Source organism: Gobius niger, assembly GCF_951799975.1.
Source record: "Gobius niger genome assembly, chromosome: 11".
In the NCBI taxonomy this organism is placed as follows: domain Eukaryota; kingdom Metazoa; phylum Chordata; class Actinopteri; order Gobiiformes; family Gobiidae; genus Gobius; species Gobius niger.
Genome location: NC_136862.1, coordinates 2,201,759 through 2,220,533, shown reverse-complemented (window position 1 = coordinate 2,220,533; position 18,775 = coordinate 2,201,759). Strand labels below are relative to the sequence as shown.

At 43.7% G+C, this 18,775-nt stretch overlaps 1 protein-coding gene across 1 annotated transcript; it reads left to right on the top strand.

The window, feature by feature from the left end:
• The first annotated feature begins 6,725 nt into the window (after window positions 1–6,725).
• On the top strand, window positions 6,726–11,757 carry LOC306969888 (G protein-activated inward rectifier potassium channel 2-like). The gene is made up of 2 exons (XM_079565667.1): window positions 6,726–7,624; window positions 11,325–11,757. The coding sequence occupies exons 1-2, from the start codon at window positions 6,727–6,729 to the stop codon at window positions 11,693–11,695; spliced, it is 1,269 nt and encodes a 422-aa protein (XP_079421793.1). The 5' UTR covers window position 6,726; the 3' UTR covers window positions 11,696–11,757.
• The last annotated feature ends 7,018 nt before the right edge of the window (window positions 11,758–18,775 follow it).

The window sequence follows — 18,775 nt, the reverse complement described above, 5'->3', positions numbered from 1 at the left end:
GGTGAAAAATATGACTGTCAGTATTTGTATGCAAAAGTTATGGTCCCGGAGATGCAGACACAAGGGGGGCGGAGCCAAATAAGGCTCTTTAGAGCTTAAAGCAGTACTAAGTAACTCTTCCCCCTAAAGGCCATAAGCGCAACTGCAGGTGTCGTAGCAAGTTACGATTTTTTAACTTATTAATTGTCTTGGAGAGTAAATACTTCGCTGACAGGGAAGGTGAAGGGAGAGAGGGTTACAGTGCATCCAATTATACAATGGAAATATTTTTTTTCACTCAAACTTGGCTGTAAATACTGTTTAAAGTGACGTTAGCCCGCAGTTAGCTTTGCCCGTTAGCATGTTAGCTTCTTCTTCGTGATTCCATTAGTGTGTATTGCTTTCTCCGCACCGGTGGCAGTCAAGTTGCAAACATGGTTTTCTGGCCAGAGACACCAGGGGGCGATGAAAGACCCTCCAATCATCCCATAAACACTTGTATCACCCCCACAGGGACTACGGAGAGGATTTATTAAGGTAAATGAGTTACTTAGTACTGCTTTAAGGTGCACTATGCAACTTTTGAAGTGGAAAAGAAAATCTTGATATTTGTGTATATTTGACCACTGTGAGGGAAAGCAAAAGTCACATGGTCACTACAAGGTCAAATATACACAAATGTAAAGTTTTTTTTTATTTTTTTTCACTTCAAAAGTTGCGATGTGCACCTTTAAAATGTTCCAGGCTTGTATAGAACAATATTTGGATTTTTCTTTTCTTAATATCTAATTCCTCGCCTGATTTATTGCGTGTTGTATTTCTTTTATTCACATTTGTTCCTCGAATAAACAGCTTCTTTTAAAACGTCTTTGTTACTAATGTGTCACAAAACAAAACCATAAATTCAACCTCTTTACCCACACTTTAACCGAGCGCATTTTCTCCAGTTCGGCTTTACCCAAATCTAAACGCTTCTGGAGCTCACAGTCTAGGCCAGAGTAACGCCTCATTTGAAAGCTAAGGCCCAACACTGATTCTTTTGTTTTGTTTTTTTACAGTTCCTCCAGAGGTGCGCAGTGTTACATTTACGCAAGTGCTTAACCTCTTAACTCCCGCCTGAACCGAGAGCGTTTTCTCCAGTTCAGCTTTACCCAAATCCTGTAGGCCAGTGTAACACCTCATTTGAAAGCTAAGATCTACAGAACTCATCTAAATGGATCTTTTTCCTCATGTCATCAGATTTTTTTTCTATCATTTTTTGGGGGGGTTTCAACTAATTTTTGTAACTTCTTTGTAATTTTTTGTCAAATAGTACATTTTTTGTCACTTTCTGTCACATGTTCATCATTTTTTCATCATATTTTTTTTTGGTCCCTTTCTGTCATTTTTTTGTCATTTTTTGTCCATTTTTTGTCACATTTTAGTCACATGTTTGTCATATGTTTTTTTTGTCATTTTTTTGTCATTTTTTTTGTCATTTTTTGTGACATTTTTGCCACTTTTTCATCATTTTTTTGTCCATTTTTTGTCCATTTTTCATCATTTTTTTTGTCACTTTCTGTCATTTTTTTGTTGTTTTTTGTCACATTTTAGTCACATTTTAGTCATAGGTTTTTTGTCATTTTTTTGTCCATTTTTTGTGACATTTTTGCCACTTTTTCATCATTTTTTTGTCCATTTTTCATCATTTTTTTGTCACTTTCTGTCAATTTTTTGTCACATTTTAGTCACATTTTTGTCATATTTTTTGTCATTTTTTTATCATTATTTGTCCATTTTTTGTCAAATTTTTGTCAATGTTTCACTTTTTTGTCACATTTCCATCCTTTGTTTTGTTGCTATTTTCTCACCTTTTTTCCAGAAGCTTTTGTATTGGGGTAAAGCCAAACTGGAGAAAATGTGCTCGGTTCAGGCGGGAGGTAAGGGGTTAAGTAACTTTTTGAAGTAATTATACTTTTGTACGTTTTCCATACAGTACTTTTCACTTACTCGAGTAAAAAAAAATAGTAACTCAACCAATGTGAGTGAATCTTTAAAGGAAAAATCTTCATCGCTTTGTTCTGTTCTTTTGTCACATGATTCTGTTTTGTTTATTTATTCTGTTTAGTCCAGTCCAAACCAGTTTCCTTGAGGACGACTGAAGAACCACAGAGGCCTCAGATCAGAAGCTCTTCATCAGACCGGACCCTCCTCCTCCTCCTCCTCCTCCTCCTCCTCCTCCTCCTCCTCCTGCTCCTCGTCCTCCTCCTCCTCCTCCTCCTCCTGCTCCTCGTCCTCCTCCTCCTCCTCCTCCTCGTCCTCCTCATCCTCCCCCTCCTCCTCCTCCTCCTCCCCCTCCCCCTCCTCGCTGACACTAACGAGCCCCACACCCTTTAACACTAACGACTCCTCCTCCTCCTCCCCCTCCCCCTCCTCCTCGTCCTCCTCATCCTCCCCCTCCTCCTCCTCCTCGCTGACACTAACGAGCCCCACACCCTTTAACACTAACGACGTCCCCGAGACTCCGCCCCTCATTTCCTGTCTCTTCCAGTAAATCCAAAACACTCATTTCCAAAAGTACTTTCTGAGGAAACGATCAAGTGGCAAAAGTACAATAGTGAACAATGACGAGTGCTGAGAAACTACTGCGGTCAGTACTTTGCAGATACTTTTACTTCAGTAAGTAAAGTTACTGATACTGGAGGAAACATATTTGGATTTACAGTAAGTACATGTTTACAAATACTTCATAAAAAGAACTGACATGAAACCAGAAGTAACTTTGTTTAGGTCCGTTAGAATCAGGACTTTACCTTTAAACAGTTACAGCCCAGATGATGATGATGCTCCTCTGAAGCTCAGGTCTGGTTCTGAAGCTCAGGTCTGGTTCTGAGGCTCAGGTCTGGTTCTGAAGCTCAGGTCTGGTTCTGAGGCTCAGGTCTGGTTCTGAGGCTCAGGTCTGGTTCTGAAGCTCAGGTCTGGTTCTGAGGCTCAGGTCTGGTTCTGAGGCTCAGGTCTGGTTCTGAAGCTCAGGTCTGGTTCTGAGGCTCAGGTCTGGTTCTGAGGCTCAGGTCTGGTTCTGAAGATCAGGTCTGGTTCTGAGGCTCAGGTCTGGTTCTGAAGCTCAGGTCTGGTTCTGAGGCTCAGGTCTGGTTCTGAGGCTCAGGTCTGGTTCTGAAGATCAGGTCTGGTTCTGAGGCTCAGGTCTGGTTCTGAAGCTCAGGTCTGGTTCTGAAGCTCAGGTCTGGTTCCTCCTTGGGTGTGATTTATCGAAGGTCCAGGTTCATTGGTTAAAACAATGATGTAAACGTCCAATCATCGCACAGGTCAGAGAGAAGGCGGGTTCTGTGTCAGAGATGAACGAGCTGTGTCTGAAATGTGAAGATCAACCCAAGAACCAAAGACCTGGAGAAGAAGCTGAACCTGGTCAGAGTTTGTCTTTATCCAGAAACAAGTCCTGACCCGACGTGAGCTGAGAGGGAGAAGCTCTGACTCCAAAACAAACCAGGAGAAGAAAGAACTCTGTGGAAATACTGGAGCAACATCTCATGGTCTGAACATGGACACTGACCCAAAGCCAAACTGGTTCAAAGTCCTGACCTCAGTCCAGTTTAAACGTATGGGCAGAGCTGAAAGGCATAGGCACACAAGGCGGCTACAAATGTGTGTCAGTTACAGCAGTTCTGTTTGGAGGAAATGGACCAAAACCAACTGTGAGAAGTTTGTGGAAGGAAATCCAGAACGTTTAAGCCAAACTTAAAGGCAACGCTGCAAATATAAATGTAAACTGTTGGTTTTGTTAAACGTTCTGAAAACTTGTGTAGAAAATTCCATCTCTCATTATTCTGTAATTTGACAAATAGAAATAATTTAACAAATTCTAAATGACCTAAAATAAATAAAAGTGAATGTTTTCTGGTTTCTGTCAGACCGTGAGAATAAAAAACTGCAGATGTGTCTGTGTTTGTCAACATGTGGTTCTCACTGCGCGTGCTCTTAATGAGGAGCCTCTGGATGATTCGTGTTTTCTCGTGTTTATTCGTGCTTTCTCGTGTTTTCTCGTGTCTTTCCGTGTTTATTCGTGTTTTTCCGTGCGCCTCCGTGCGGACTCAGCGGAGGGATGCGCCTGCCTCTTATTGGCTCCGTCTCTACAGCGGAGGGAGGGCGGAGGCTCACGGCAGATGGCTCTTCTGAGGAGAGGATGGAGGAAAAGGGAAAGTAGAGACCATTGTCCACCGGCCGCAGAGGACACGAGCCGCAGGACCGGACCTGCACCTGCCGAGGCACCGAGGGCCCGCGGACCATGAGGGGACAGCGCTGCTGAAGGTGAGCGCAGCTCCGGGGCTAATCAGAGGAGGAGGAGGGTGGGGGTGGACGGTTACATAAGGCGCTGTTCTGGAGACAAAGCCCGGTCCGAGCGGCACCGGGCCCGGGCTGCGCGGCTCGTGTCTCCGCTGTTCGGGAGGAGGAGGTGTCGCTGCTGAGTTTGTGCTGCGCAGAGCCGCCACAGGCCCCAAGCCCGAGCCCGGAGCCCCGAGCGCGAGGAGCCCGAGGAGCGCGAGGAGCGCGAGGAGCGCGAGGAGCGCGAGGAGCCCGGGATCCGCGTCACCTCCAGAGGCGGACACACACGGCCTAATGTCCGCGACACCTGTGGATTAGAGACAGGCCGGGGGCCACAGGGGCCACTGGGGCCACAGGGGCCACAGGGGCCACAGGGGCCGGCTCACTGAGAGGGACACTTCATGTGATGATCACGTGACAGACGCGCGCTGACAGGCCCCGGACAGGTGCAGCTCCGGCTGTGTCCGCGCGCCGAGCGCCGTCACAGGCCGCGACAACATCATCATCATCATTATATTATAATCAATATATTAGCCTATCATTAGTATCATTATATTATAATTAATATTATATAAACCTATCATTCTCAGTATATTAGCCTATTATTAGTATCATTATCATCATTACATTAGCCTATTATTTATTTTTTTAATTTGTTTTTGCTTTTGTTTCTGTGTTGTGTAGCTCGAAATAAAATATTCAACCAAAATTATCAATATCAATATAATGTTAGCCTGTTTTTAGTATCATTATTAGTATTATTATCATCATCATTACACCAATGTAAATACTAAAGGCCCTGATATTAGATTAGACTGTGGGACTCTCCTGGACACAGTCCGGTCTGTCCTCCGGGGCCTCAGTCCGGTCTGTCCTCCGGGGCCTCAGTCCGGACTGTCCTCCGGGGCCTCAGAGCCTCAGACCGGACTGTCCTCCGGGGCCTCAGTCCGGACTGTCCTCCGGGGCCTCAGAGCCTCAGACCGGTCTGTCCTCCGGGGCCTCAGTCCGGACTCTCCTCCGGGGCCTCAGTCCGGACTCTCCTCCGGGGCCTCAGTCCGGACTGTCCTCCGGGGCCTCAGAGCCTCAGACCGGACTGTCCTCCGGGGCCTCAGTCCGGACTCTCCTCCGGGGCCTCAGTCCGGTCTGTCCTCCGGGGCCTCAGTCCGGACTCTCCTCCGGGGCCTCAGTCCGGACTCTCCTCCGGGGCCTCAGAGCCTCAGACCGGACTCTCCTCCGGGGCCTCAGTCCGGTCTGTCCTCCGGGGCCTCAGTCCGGACTCTCCTCCGGGGCCTCAGTCCGGACTCTCCTCCGGGGCCTCAGAGCCTCAGTCCGGACTCTCCTCCGGGGCCTCAGTCCGGTCTGTCCTCCGGGGCCTCAGTCCGGACTCTCCTCCGGGGCCTCAGTCCGGACTCTCCTCCGGGGCCTCAGAGCCTCAGACCGGACTGTCCTCCGGGGCCTCAGTCCGGACTCTCCTCCGGGGCCTCAGAGCCTCAGTCCGGACTGTCCTCCGGGGCCTCAGTCCGGACTCTCCTCCGGGGCCTCAGAGCCTCAGACCGGACTGTCCTCCGGGGCCTCAGTCCGGACTGTCCTCCGGGGCCTCAGTCCGGACTGTCCTCCGGGGCCTCAGAGCCTCACTCCGGACTGTCCTCCGGGGCCTCAGAGCCTCAGACCGGACTGTCCTCCGGGGCCTCAGAGCCTCAGACCGGACTGTCCTCCGGGGCCTCAGTCCGGACTGTCCTCCGGGGCCTCAGTCCGGACTGTCCTCCGGGGCCTCAGAGCCTCAGACCGGACTGTCCTCCGGGGCCTCAGAGCCTCAGACCGGACTGTCCTCCGGGGCCTCAGTCCGGACTGTCCTCCGGGGCCTCAGTCCGGACTGTCCTCCGGGGCCTCAGAGCCTCACTCCGGACTGTCCTCCGGGGCCTCAGAGCCTCACTCCGGACTGTCCTCCGGGGCCTCAGTCCGGACTCTCCTCCGGGGCCTCAGTCCGGACTCTCCTCCGGGGCCTCAGACCAGTCTGTCTATCCGGGGCCCCAGAGCCTCAGTCCGGACTCTCCTCCGGGGCCTCAGTCCGGTCTGTCCTCCGGGGCCTCAGTCCGGACTCTCGGTGAAGCTCTGTAGCTCCGTCCTGGACGGGCCGTGTGTTGCCATGGAGACCCGCAGGCTGCTCACACACGGCTCTGTCCGGACTCTGTGTTCTCTCACTCCCACTGAGGCCGAGAGTGAGGCCGGGGCTGATGCAGACTGTCGGCCCCCGGACCCCCTGCTCCCCCCGGGGCCCCTGGACTCAGGTCTGTGTGAGACCTCATGGTTTAACGTGTTAGAAGCTCCTGAATCTGAGTCTGTGAAACATGACGTGAAGTAAAATGGCCGATGTTTGTGGTCAGTGAAACATGAACGATGTCTCTGTGTCCGCAGACTCCGCCCTCCATGGAGCAGGATGTGGAGACCCCAGCCATCATTCGACCGCCGAAGTTACCCAAACAGGCCCGCGAGGACCTGCCCCAGCACCTGGCGGAGATGGAGCGCGAGAAGAGGATCCAGCGCTACGTGCAGAAGGACGGCAAGTGCAACGTGCACCACGGAAACGTGCGCGAGACCTACCGCTACCTGACCGACATCTTCACCACGCTGGTGGACCTCAAGTGGAGGTTCAACCTGTTCATCTTCGTGCTGGTCTACACCGTCACCTGGCTGTTCTTCGGCCTGATGTGGTGGCTCATCGCGTACCTGCGCGGAGACCTGGACCACCAGGCGGACAATCAGTGGACTCCATGTGTGAACAATCTCAACGGCTTCGTGTCCGCCTTCCTCTTCTCCATCGAGACTGAGACCACCATCGGCTACGGCTACCGGGTCATCACGGACCAGTGTCCGGAGGGCATCGTGCTGCTGCTGGTGCAGTCGGTGCTGGGCTCCATCGTGAACGCCTTCATGGTGGGCTGCATGTTCGTGAAGATCTCCCAGCCAAAGAAACGCGCCGAGACGCTGGTGTTCTCCAACAACGCCGTCATCTCCATGAGGGACGGCCGGCTGTGCCTGATGTTCCGCGTGGGAGACCTTCGAAACTCGCACATCGTGGAGGCCTCCATCCGAGCCAAGCTCATCAAGTCCAAGCAGACCAAGGAGGGCGAGTTCATCCCGCTCAACCAGACGGACATCAACGTGGGCTACAACACCGGAGACGACCGGCTCTTCCTGGTGTCTCCGCTCATCATCTGCCACGAGATCGACGAGCACAGCCCCTTCTGGGACATCTCCCAGGCCCACCTGGCCAAGTCCGACGTGGAGATCGTGGTCATCCTGGAGGGCATGGTGGAGGCCACAGGTGAGCTTCTCCACTCCAGCAGAGAGTGCAGCAGTCCTAAAATAATGCAATGATTCTACTCTGATTGGTAAGTGACGCGGAGCTTCTAAAAATAGGCCTGACCCGGGCTCGCAGCTGTGGCCTCACATCTGTCTGAACAGTTCCAGGCACAACAGAGCGCTGGAAACCCAAACAGGGTCACCTGACGAGCTTCTTCAGGCTCCTGTTGATGAGCAGCTCCAGCAATACAAGATCTGCCAGATACAAAACATCTCACCTCAGGCAGAACCAGGGCCTCAGATAATCCCTCGTACAAGGTCCAAACAAAGCGCAAAGTTTGTGACTAATAAACAAAAAAAACATGTTTCAATTTACACAAAACACTGATGAATAGTTCACGTCTGACTAGAACATACTGAAGTATTCAAACAAAGTATTAGGATTTATAGAAAGTACAAGTAGGGCATAAAGTCTCTCGCCCATTCCGTTGCAGAGTTATGATTTTTTTTAAAGAAATCCCCAGAATGCTCACTCCTGCCACTAGGGGGCAGCTTAACCCCTTAACTCCCACCTGAACCGAGCACCAGTTTGGCTTTACCCCAATCCAAAAGCTTCTGGAAAAAAGCTGTGAAAATAGCAACAAAACTGAGACGAAAACAATGATGGAAATGTGACAAAAAAGTGACGAAAATTTGATTAAAAAATCTACGAAAAAATTGACCGAAAAATATGACAAAAAGTGATAAAAATTTGACACAAAAATGTGACAAAAATGTGACAAAAAAATGACAAATTGGTAAAAAAAATGATGAAAAAACGAAAAAAAAATGACAAAAAATGTGATAAAAATTAAAAAAAATTTGATAAAAATTTGACCAAAAAATGACAAAAATTTGACAAAAAATGACAAAAAAATTGATAAAAAATGACAAAAAAGTGACGAAAAATTGATGCAAAAGTGGCAAAAATGTCACAAAAATGTCACAAGAAATAAAAAAAAAATTGATGAAGAAATTACAAAAATATGACAAAAATTCAATAAAAATTTGACAAAAAAATTTGACAAAAATGGACGGAAAAAAAATCAAAAATGTGATAAAAACTGTGACAAAAAATGACAAAAAAATGACAAAAAGTTAAAAAATTTGATAAAAAAAATTGAAGAAAAAACGAAAAAAAGGGACCAAAAATATTCTAAAATGTGATAAAAATGTGACCAAAAAATTACAAAACATTGACAAAAAAGTGACGAAAAATTTATGAAAATGTGGCAATAATGTCACAAAAATGTCTCAAGAAATTGACAAAAAATTGACGAAGAAATGACAAAAATGTGGTAAAAATGAGTTGAATACCCAACAAAAAAATGATGGGAAAAAAATCTGATGACGTGAGGAAAAAGATCCTCTCGGTTCAGGCGGGAGTTAAGAGGTTAAATAAAAAGAAAAGAATTCCACACATGTCCAGCAGAGGGCACTGACATAATGACAGATCAGGATATGTCCAGTCAGCCTCATTATTTATCATTGAAATAAATTTCCTAAATAGTGTTTCCTCAATCAAAACATGTTCATATAATGCACTCCCCATGAATGTTTTGGCCCCTTATGAAAATTAATTGCCTGCTGCTATTTTTGACTTCGGGCCTCATTTCCTTGTTATCCAGAGTGTTATTGATTTCCGGAGATATATTTTTTGTAATTCATGCAGTTCTTATATTTGAAGAGTTTCGTGGCGCTAGGCTAGTGCTAGGCTAGTGCATGTCTATGGTATCAGCTAGCCTGCATTAAAAACAGTGTGACCCGCTCCACAGAGCACCTGAGGCAAATCACTTATAACACCAGACTAACCATGTAAACGTCTGTGTCCATAGAATCATTTTAAAGAACTTATATTTGAGCAGCATCAGCTTCGTGGTTGTATAAGCTGGATAACTAGGAAGTGAGGCCCTATGTCAAAAATCCTGAAACATCCCTTTAAAGCAGGGATAGCCAAGTTTGTGTCACGGAGGCCGATTTTCATCAATGCCAAAACATTGAGGGCCGAACCTCACCATGGTAGCCTAAAGTTAAGAACCATTTTCTACTAATGCCAAAGTTTTACATCAGTGGTTCTAAAGTGGTCCAGCTCCGAGACCCAACATTACCTTAATGACAAGCTTCGACCCAAATTAAACTATAACTTGTCATATAATCATATAAAGTATTGCATCTACCGCACGTTTTTATTGAACAAGCCGTAGATTTGCTTTTAAGACTGAAATTATGATCAAAAGTTCCCTGTTTTACATTATATATGACCAAGTGGGATGTTCAGCAAAGACATTTAAAAAATACACTATAAAAAGACACTATTTCTCGCATTTTTAGAGTACTTTAACAGGTATTTGATCCCTTATTTGCATAATAATATTTCTCAAAATCATATTGGTGGCCAGAGGTTCTGTGCTGGAGGGACGGATTTGGCCCTCGGGCCTGACGTTGCCAACCCCTGCTTTAAAGGAACAGGCCACCGTTTTTCCATACTGAGATATGTTCTTACCTGAGCTTTGACGAGTTCTTTAGGACCTGTCTGATCTTCAGTCACGTAAACACAGCGCAGACGGCGTTAGCATTTAGCCTCTCCCTCTCTCCTCTATAGCTCCAAAACTGGTCAAGATAGAAGCTACCAAGCTCTTCCACGTTTTCCCTATTTAAATATGGTTACGTGAAGTGTTCCACTACAAAGTATAATTACACACAATTAAACAATGTGGATTTTCTAAGCGGATAAAAGGGGAACTATATTGTAAGGCGTAATAATACCAGGAGTAATTTGGCATCCGCGCAGTAAAGTGAAGATTAGTGCGCAGTAATATCTTCACTTTACTGTGCGGATGCCAAACTACACCTGGTATTATTACACCCAAAAATTTCAAATATGTGATAAAAATTGACAAAAAAATGACAAAAAAAATGGACGAAAAAATTTATGAAAAAGTGGCAAAAATGTCACAAGAAATTGACAAAAAATTGACGAAGAAATTACAAAAATATGACAAAAATTCAATAAAAAATTGACAAAAAATGTGACCAAAATTGACTAAAAAACTAAAAAAAAATTGACAAAAAATTGACAAAAAAATTAGAAAAAAATGACAAAAAGTGATAAAAATTTGATTAAAAAATGAAGAAAAAACTAAAAAAAATTGATAAAAATTTGACGAAAAATTTATGAAAAAGTGGCAAAAATGTGACAATATAGTCCCCCCTTTTATCCGCTTAGAAAATCCACATTGTTTAATTTTGTGTAATTATACTTTGTAGTGGAACACTTCACGTAACCATATTTAAATAGGGAAAACGTGGAAGAGCTTGGTAGCTTCTATCTTGACCTGTTTTGGAGCTATAGAGGAGAGAGGGAGAGGCTAAATGCTAACGCCGTCTGCGCTGTGTTTACGTGACTGAGGACACGGGGGAAGACCAGACAGGTCCTAAAGAACTCGTCAAAGCTCAGGTAAGAACATATCTCAGTATGTAGAAACGGTGGCCTGTTCCTTTAAAGGAATACTGCATCAATTATAAAGTTTTGGATCATTTTTGTGAAAGTGACCCTGAAAAGTGACCCTGTAAGTCGTGAATGTGCCGATAATAAACTTCCCTGTGATGAGTTTGCTCTGCTGACCCTCTGAGTGAGTGCAGTGGCTCTTACTGCCCCCTGTGGGCCGGCTGTTGTGTTGCAGGCATGACGTGCCAGGCGCGCAGCTCCTACGTGGGCGGAGAGATCAAGTGGGGCTATCGCTTCACCCCGGTGCTCACCCTGGAGGACGGCTTCTACGAGGTGGACTACAACAGCTTCCACTGCATCTACGAGACCAACACGCCCAGCTGCAGCGCCCGGGAGCTGAGCGAGCTGCAGGGCCGCGCCCGCCTGCCCCTCACCTGGTCCCTGGCCAGCAAGCTGAGCCAGCAGGGCCTGGAGGAGACCCGGGACCCCGCGGAGAGCCCGGCCGACCCCCCCGAGGACAAGGGCCCGAGCGAGCGCCCCGAGGACAAGGGCCAGAGCGAGCGCAACGGAGACATCTCCAAGATGGAGAGCGAGTCCAAAGTGTAGCTGCTGCCGACGGCGCCCCCTGCAGGCCGCACCAGTGTGGAGCCTGTACAGCAGCGCTTCCCAACCAGAGGCCCAGAGGAGGCGGGGCTTCATTCTGGACACACAACACGGTGTTTTTACTGGAAAGAGTCGCTTTCAGTCAGTGCTTCTGGTGAAATATTTCCCAAAGAACGTTTCTTACACAGTTTATTCACCAAACTGAGGTTTTTAATGCCCAAATATTTTCATTCCACAAACAAATAATCTCGACATATTTCTTTTAAAGAGGGGGTATTGTGCTTTTGTCAGTCCCATCGCACCAGTCTATATCTCACTACAATGATGACAAACCTTCTGTTGGTCTGTAAATGCAGTAAATTAGAATAACTGCCTTGTATAAAATGTCTCTCTCAAAATGGCTGTAGTGAATGTCTTGAAATAGGCCTCTGTCTCTTTAAGAACCTCTGAGCCTTTAGACACGCCCCCTCCACACGCTGTCTGTGGCATCAGTGGGGAGGGGGTTCTGCTGAGGAGCAGTGGTTGGTTACTCGGCTCGGAGGCGTCTCCAGGAGGTGGGGGCGTTCCTAGGAGGACTCAGGCAAACCTATCCCTAAAATGGCCGCCATCAGAGTTTTTACAGATTACTCAAAAATACGTGAATGTGCCAAGGCAACACTTCAGCCATGTTTTTAATGAGGGAGTGACAGAATAACATGATGGAAAGCTTGAAAAAGTCAATTTTGCAGAACACCCCCCTTTTAAGATTTGCAAACCTTCATCAGAGGAAATGTCGATCTTCAAAAACAACTTGGACACTTGAGCAAAACTTGAGCAAAACACAAACCACAGCTCGATGAGTTTTACGTTTTAAAGGTAACAGGTTTATTTCATCCTTAAAGCCACAATAATCTGTAGGTTTGTGTTAGAAAAGGATCGTGATTTGAGGAAGGCGCCGCTGAGGGGTCCGCGAGGGTTGGGAATCACTGCTGTACAGGTGAGCCGGGTTAAAAACACAGTCAGCGGGTTTTCCACGTCACATGTACGACAGGGTTCGATTCTAAGGGAAAAGTCTTCGTCTGAAATCACACGAGCACGATCCCGTTCAGAGGAGCCACAGAAGCACAGGTTTTACTGCCCACGGCGCCCCCTTGTGTCCCCTGATGCACAGACAGACCACGCCCTGACCAGAGTCTACAAACCAGACCTTTCAGGAGGTCAGTGAGGCTGATCCTGAAGCCACAGGGTCGAGCTGGAGAATCAGTGTGGAGCGAACGGGCTCACGTGGTTCCATCACACTCATGTGTCTGAATGTTGGATTAATGAGGAAATAATTAGACTCTTAAGCTCTTAACTCCCGCCTGAACCGAGAGGATCCTTTTCCTCACGTCATCACATTTTTATTCCATCATTTTTTTGTTGGGTATTCAACTCATTTTTGTATGTTTTTTTTTGTCATTTTTTCGTCCATTTTTGTCAAATTTTTGTCATTTTTTTGAAATTTTTTGAATCAAATTTTTGTCATTTTTGTTCACATTTTTTCACGTTTTTTGTCATTTTTTTAATCATTTAAAAAAAAAAATTGGTCATTTTTGGTCATTTTTTTCACATTTTTATCATTTTTTTGTCATGAAAACAATGATGAAGATATGACAAAAAACGGAGAAAACTTAGACAAAAAATGGACAAAAATTTGACAAAGAAATTATGAAAAAGTGGCAAAAATGTGACAAAAAAATGACAGTGACAAAAAATGATGAAAATATGATGAAAAAGTGGCAAAAATGTGATAAAAATTTGACATAAAATTGACATCAAAAGGACAAATGTGACAAAAAGTGACACAAAATTTACTATTTGACAACATTTTTTTACAAAAAAGCTACAAAATGAGTTGAAAAAAAAATGATTGAATCAAATTTTTTATTTTTTTTGTCATTTTTTTGTCATTTTTATCATTTTTTTTGTCATGAAAACAATGATGAAGATGTGACAAAAAACGGAGAAAACTTAGACAAAAAATGGACAAAAATTTGACAAAAAAATTATGAAAAAGTGGCAAAAATGTGACCAAAAAAAATGACACAAAATTTACTATTTGACAAAAAAAATTACAAAAAAGCTACAAAATGAACCCAAAAAAATGATTGAATCAAATTTTTTATTTTTTTTTGTCATTTTTCGTCACTTTTTTGTCACATTTGTGTCAAATTGTTGTCATTTTTTTTCTTTTTTTCCCCACATTTTTATCATTTTTTTTGTCATTTATTTCACCTTTTTTCATCATTTTTTTAATCGAATTTTTTAATTTTTTTCGTAGATTTTTCATCAATTTTTTGTCATTTTTTCGTCTCAGTTCTGTCACTATTCTCCCACCTTTTTCCCAGAAGCTTTTGGATTGGGGTAAAGCCAAACTGGAGAAAAAGTGCTCGGTTCAGGCGGGACTTAAGGGCTTAAAGGAAACAGGCCGGCACGTCTGCACGGCGCCACCTGCTGTCCTGGAGGTTGCATTACTAGCCTTTAGAGAACCAGAGCAGAAAGTGTTATATTTATATGTATCAAACGTGGTCAGGGTTCTCGATACCTGTTGAAGGGGGGGCTCCCAGGGGCCCGCGGAGGTCCAGGGGCCGGGGGACAGCTGCATGTGGACGTGGGATCTGTCCCCGGGATGAGATTATTTTTGTTAACGGGCATTGACATAGGTATTTTTGTACATAAGACTCATGCTTCGTTTGTATTTGTGAATATATCCACAGTTTGATACAGACTTTAGGTTCTTAGCTCTGTACCTGCCTTACTCCGTGTTTACTCTACACGCATGTATTTATAACCCGTGTTGGTTTGCGTTCACTCGTGTTTTAACGTGTTTTTAGGATATTCACCACTGGATGCAAACGTCTGTGTGTGTGTTTCTTTTCTTCTTCTTCTTCTTCTTCTCTCGGAGCCGCGGCGGTTTAGTTTCGGTCCTAAAGCCATCAGCCTGTCCCAAACTGACCCTTTAAACACTTTTGCACAGCCGAGGCCTTCGCTTCACCCTCTCCCTCCTTTATCACCTACAATTAATAAACTACAGTGATTCAAAACGGCTCTGTGTCTGTGTCTTCTCTTCACCAGCAGGGGGCGCCACAGCTTCGTCCACGGCCAGGGGCGGACTGGCCATTCTGGAACCACCTGGTCTTGCATTTTGAAGTAAATATACAAATTACTTTCTGTAAAGCCCCTCCTTCCCAAATCTCAGCAGCGAATCAGAGTCTAGCATCCTCCCGCGTTGACCAATGAGATGAGCTTTTCCTGTGAGCCAGTCTGTCAGGCCAATCAGGAGGGGGGAAGAAATACAAACATAATACATGTTTAACCCCTTAACTCCCACCTGAACCGAGAGCATTTTCTCCAGTTTGGCTTTACCCCAATCCAAAAGCTTCTGGAAAAAAGGTGGGAGAATAGCAACAAAACTGAGACGAAAACAATGATGGAAATGTGACAAAAAAGTGAGAAAACATGGATGAAAAAGTGGCAAAAATGTGACAAAAAATTGACGAAAAATTGATTGAAAAAATGAAGAAAAAATGACAGAAATGTGACAAAATGTGACAAAAAAAAGACAAAAATGTGATGAAAAATTTACAAAAAAATGACCCAAAATGTGACAAAGAATGACGAAAAAAAGACAAAAATCTGCACAAAAAAAAATTGACCAAAAAATGACAAAAAAGTTACAAAAATGAGTTGAATATCCAACCAAAAATTGATTAAAAAAAATGTGATGACATGAGGAAAAAGATCCTCTCGGTTCAGGCAGGAGTTAAGAGGTTAAGCTTTTAGATTTGGGTAAAGCTGGGTTTCGCCCGGGGGTAAGGTAAAGTGAGGGGCCAGACCGGTGGCCCTTCTTTGCTCTTCCAGAACGGACATATGGCCAGTCCGGCCCTGCTCAAGTACATTTACTCGAGTAATTTTATGATACTGTACTTTTTACTTCTACTTGAGTAAAACATCAGGAAGTATCTGAGTAAAATAATTGTTACAAACGCTTCATTTTGACCCATAAACAGATCATAACAGGTTTTGTTTCACACGATTTCTGCGTCTTCAAAAATAAATCTGACTTTTTTCACTTAGTTACTCACAGTACTCGAGTATTTTCTCCGAATACTTGAGTAAATGTTGTGGCTACTCAGTATTTCAGCTCTGAATGTAAATGACTTCATCTTCTCTCTTTATACTGGATGATTGAAGCTCATCTGCATCAGAGCTTCACCTGCTGCATCATGAGTGTTCAGGAAGTACTGGGGTCCGATGGCATGTTTTGGCAGCCTCGCTTCGGTCTGCCCCAGGGCAGATGTGGCTACACTAGCAGCAGTTATAAGCATGTGCGCCTAAAAACATAAAAGTGGATGAAAAGGGAAGGTCTTTATTCGTTCAGACCTGATCATAAAGCGCTTTAACTGCCCAGGGACAGACTGAAAGAAGCGAGGCCAAAAGGTGAGAAAACAGCGACAGAACTGAGATGAAAACAATGATGAAGATGTGACAAAAAACTGAGAAAACTTGGACAAAAAATGGACAAAAATTTGACAAAAAAATAATGAAAAAGTGGCAAAAATGTGACCAAAAAAATGACGAAAAATTTACAAACAATGATGAAAAATAAATAAAAAAAAGTGTCAAAAATGTCAGAAAAAATTGACAAAACATTGATGAAAATATGATGAAAAAGTGGCAAAAATTTGAAAAAAAATTGATAAAAAATTTACAAAAAGTTGACATCAAAAGGACAAATGTGACAAAAAGTTACACAAAATTTACTATTTGACAAAAAAAATTACAAAAAAGTTATAAAAATGAGTTGAAACCCCCCCCCCCCCCCCCCGTTTTGTTGCGTTTTCTTCTCGTTTGACACTTTTAGATTTGGGTAAAGCCAAACTGGAGAAAATGTGCTCGGTTCAGGTGGAAATGAAGACGTTATTATAGCACTCGATGTTCGACGGCTTTGTGCAGAACTAGAAAACTCACCACTGCCACCTCAGGTCATACGTGTAACTGCAGCTTCTATATTAACCTCGTGCTGAAGTGACGCCCTCCTGAGAGACAGGGCTGTAGAGGCAGCTGTGGTGAACAGGTCTGAGCTCCACACGAGGACTCCATATAGTCCCTTTAATGAATCGCTTTGTAATAAACTTAACCTCTTAACTCCCGCCTGAACCGAGAGGATCTTTTTTCTCACGTCAGATTTTTTTTCCATCATTTTTTTGTTGGGTATTCAACTCATTTTTGTAACTTTGTCATTTTTTGTCACATTTGTCATTTTTCCGTCAATTTTTATCACATTTTTGTCACTTGTCATTTTTTTTTTTTCATTTTTTGTCAATTTTTTTTCATCAATTTTTTTTAAAGCAATTTTTTGTCACATTTGTCATTTTTTTGTCATTTTTTTGTAATTTGTCAAATTTTTGTAATTTCTTTTGTCAAATTTTGTCTTTTTTTGTCAAATCTTTGTCAATTTTTATCACATTGTCACTTGTCATTTTTTTGTAATTTTTTGGTAACATTTTCTTCAATTTTTTGTCAATTTTTTAAATCAATTTTGTCCTTTATCAATTTTTCGTAATTTTTTTCGTCGTTTTTTTTTGTAATTTTTGTCAAATTTTGTCACATTTGTCACATGTCATTTTTTTGGTCTTTTTTGTAATTTGTCAATTTTTTTTGTCATTTTTTAACATTTTTTTCATTTTTTCTTATACATTTTTTGTCACATGTCATTTTGTCATTTTTTTGTAATTTTCATTTTTTCGTCAATTTTTTTTTGTCAAATCTGTGTCATTTTTTGTCACATTTGTCATTTTTTCATCAATTTTTATCACATTGTCACGTCATTTTTTTTGACATTTTTTTTGTAATTTGTCAAATTCTAGTAATTTTTTTGTGACATTTGTGACTTTTTCATCAATTTTTCATCCCTTTTTTGTCAATGTTTTCTCACTTTTTGTCACATTTCCATCATTGTTTTCGTCTCAGTTTTGTTGCCATTTTCTCACCTTTTTTCCAGAAGCTTTTGGATTGGGGTAAAGCCAAACTGGAGAAAATGTGCTCTGTTCAGGCGGGGGTTAAGGGATGAAGCTCGTACTGACACCCTCCTGAGAGACGGGGCTGTAGAGGCAGTTGTGAACAGGTCTGAGCTCCTTTAGTCCCTTTAATGAATCTCTTAATCAAAACAGAAGGAGTGATGTAATGATGTAATGATGTAATGATGTAATGATGTAATGATGTAATGATGTAATGATGTAATGATGTAATGAAAGGACCACACGGCAGAGAACCAATCATCTGGCAAAGTTATTATTCCTCTACAAATGACAGTAAAATGCTTATGTGTGATGTAGTCATGGCAACACTTGAAACGGGCAGAGACAGAGTGGATAAGGCAGAGGCCGGGGCCCCCCAGCTCGCCCCCCCCCCCGGCCCCTAAAACACTTGTGTGGTGATGGACATGGCACAGGGCTGGGCACGCGAGGAGACTTGAGGAACTATGGGCCGTAGGCGGAGCGCGGCCCGGACAGAACCAGGACCGGTTCGCCTTAAAGCAGGGGGAGGCACGTGTTCTTTATCGTAAACAGACCGAGGGCCGAAGCCGCTGATTATTCGCCCACAGTAAAGCACAGCACTGGAAAAATGACCATCTTAAAAAGGAGAGAAATGACTTAAAATGACTTGAATTAAAGTTCTATGTTGAATCTAATTTGAACTAATCCAAGATACAAATGTCAGCGCCAATGGAACAAATCAGACAAATGTTGTTTTTCACTTGAAAGGACAAAATGATCTGAATTAAGAGAACAACGACTACTAAAGGTTTTATCTCATCTAAGACCAGACCAAATCTACTCAAAACTTAGATTTAATCTGTCATTTCTTCCTTAAAACGAGAGTGCACCTCCTTCAAATGCCAGTGTTGTGCATCTCATTGGGTGCATTGACAGCATTTCTACCTTTTTTCTCCCATTTAACTCTAATGTTAAAGCAGTACTAAGTAACTCTTCCCCCTAGAGGCCACAAGCGCAACTGCAGGTGTCGTAGCAAGTTACGATTTTTTAACTTATTGTCTTGGAG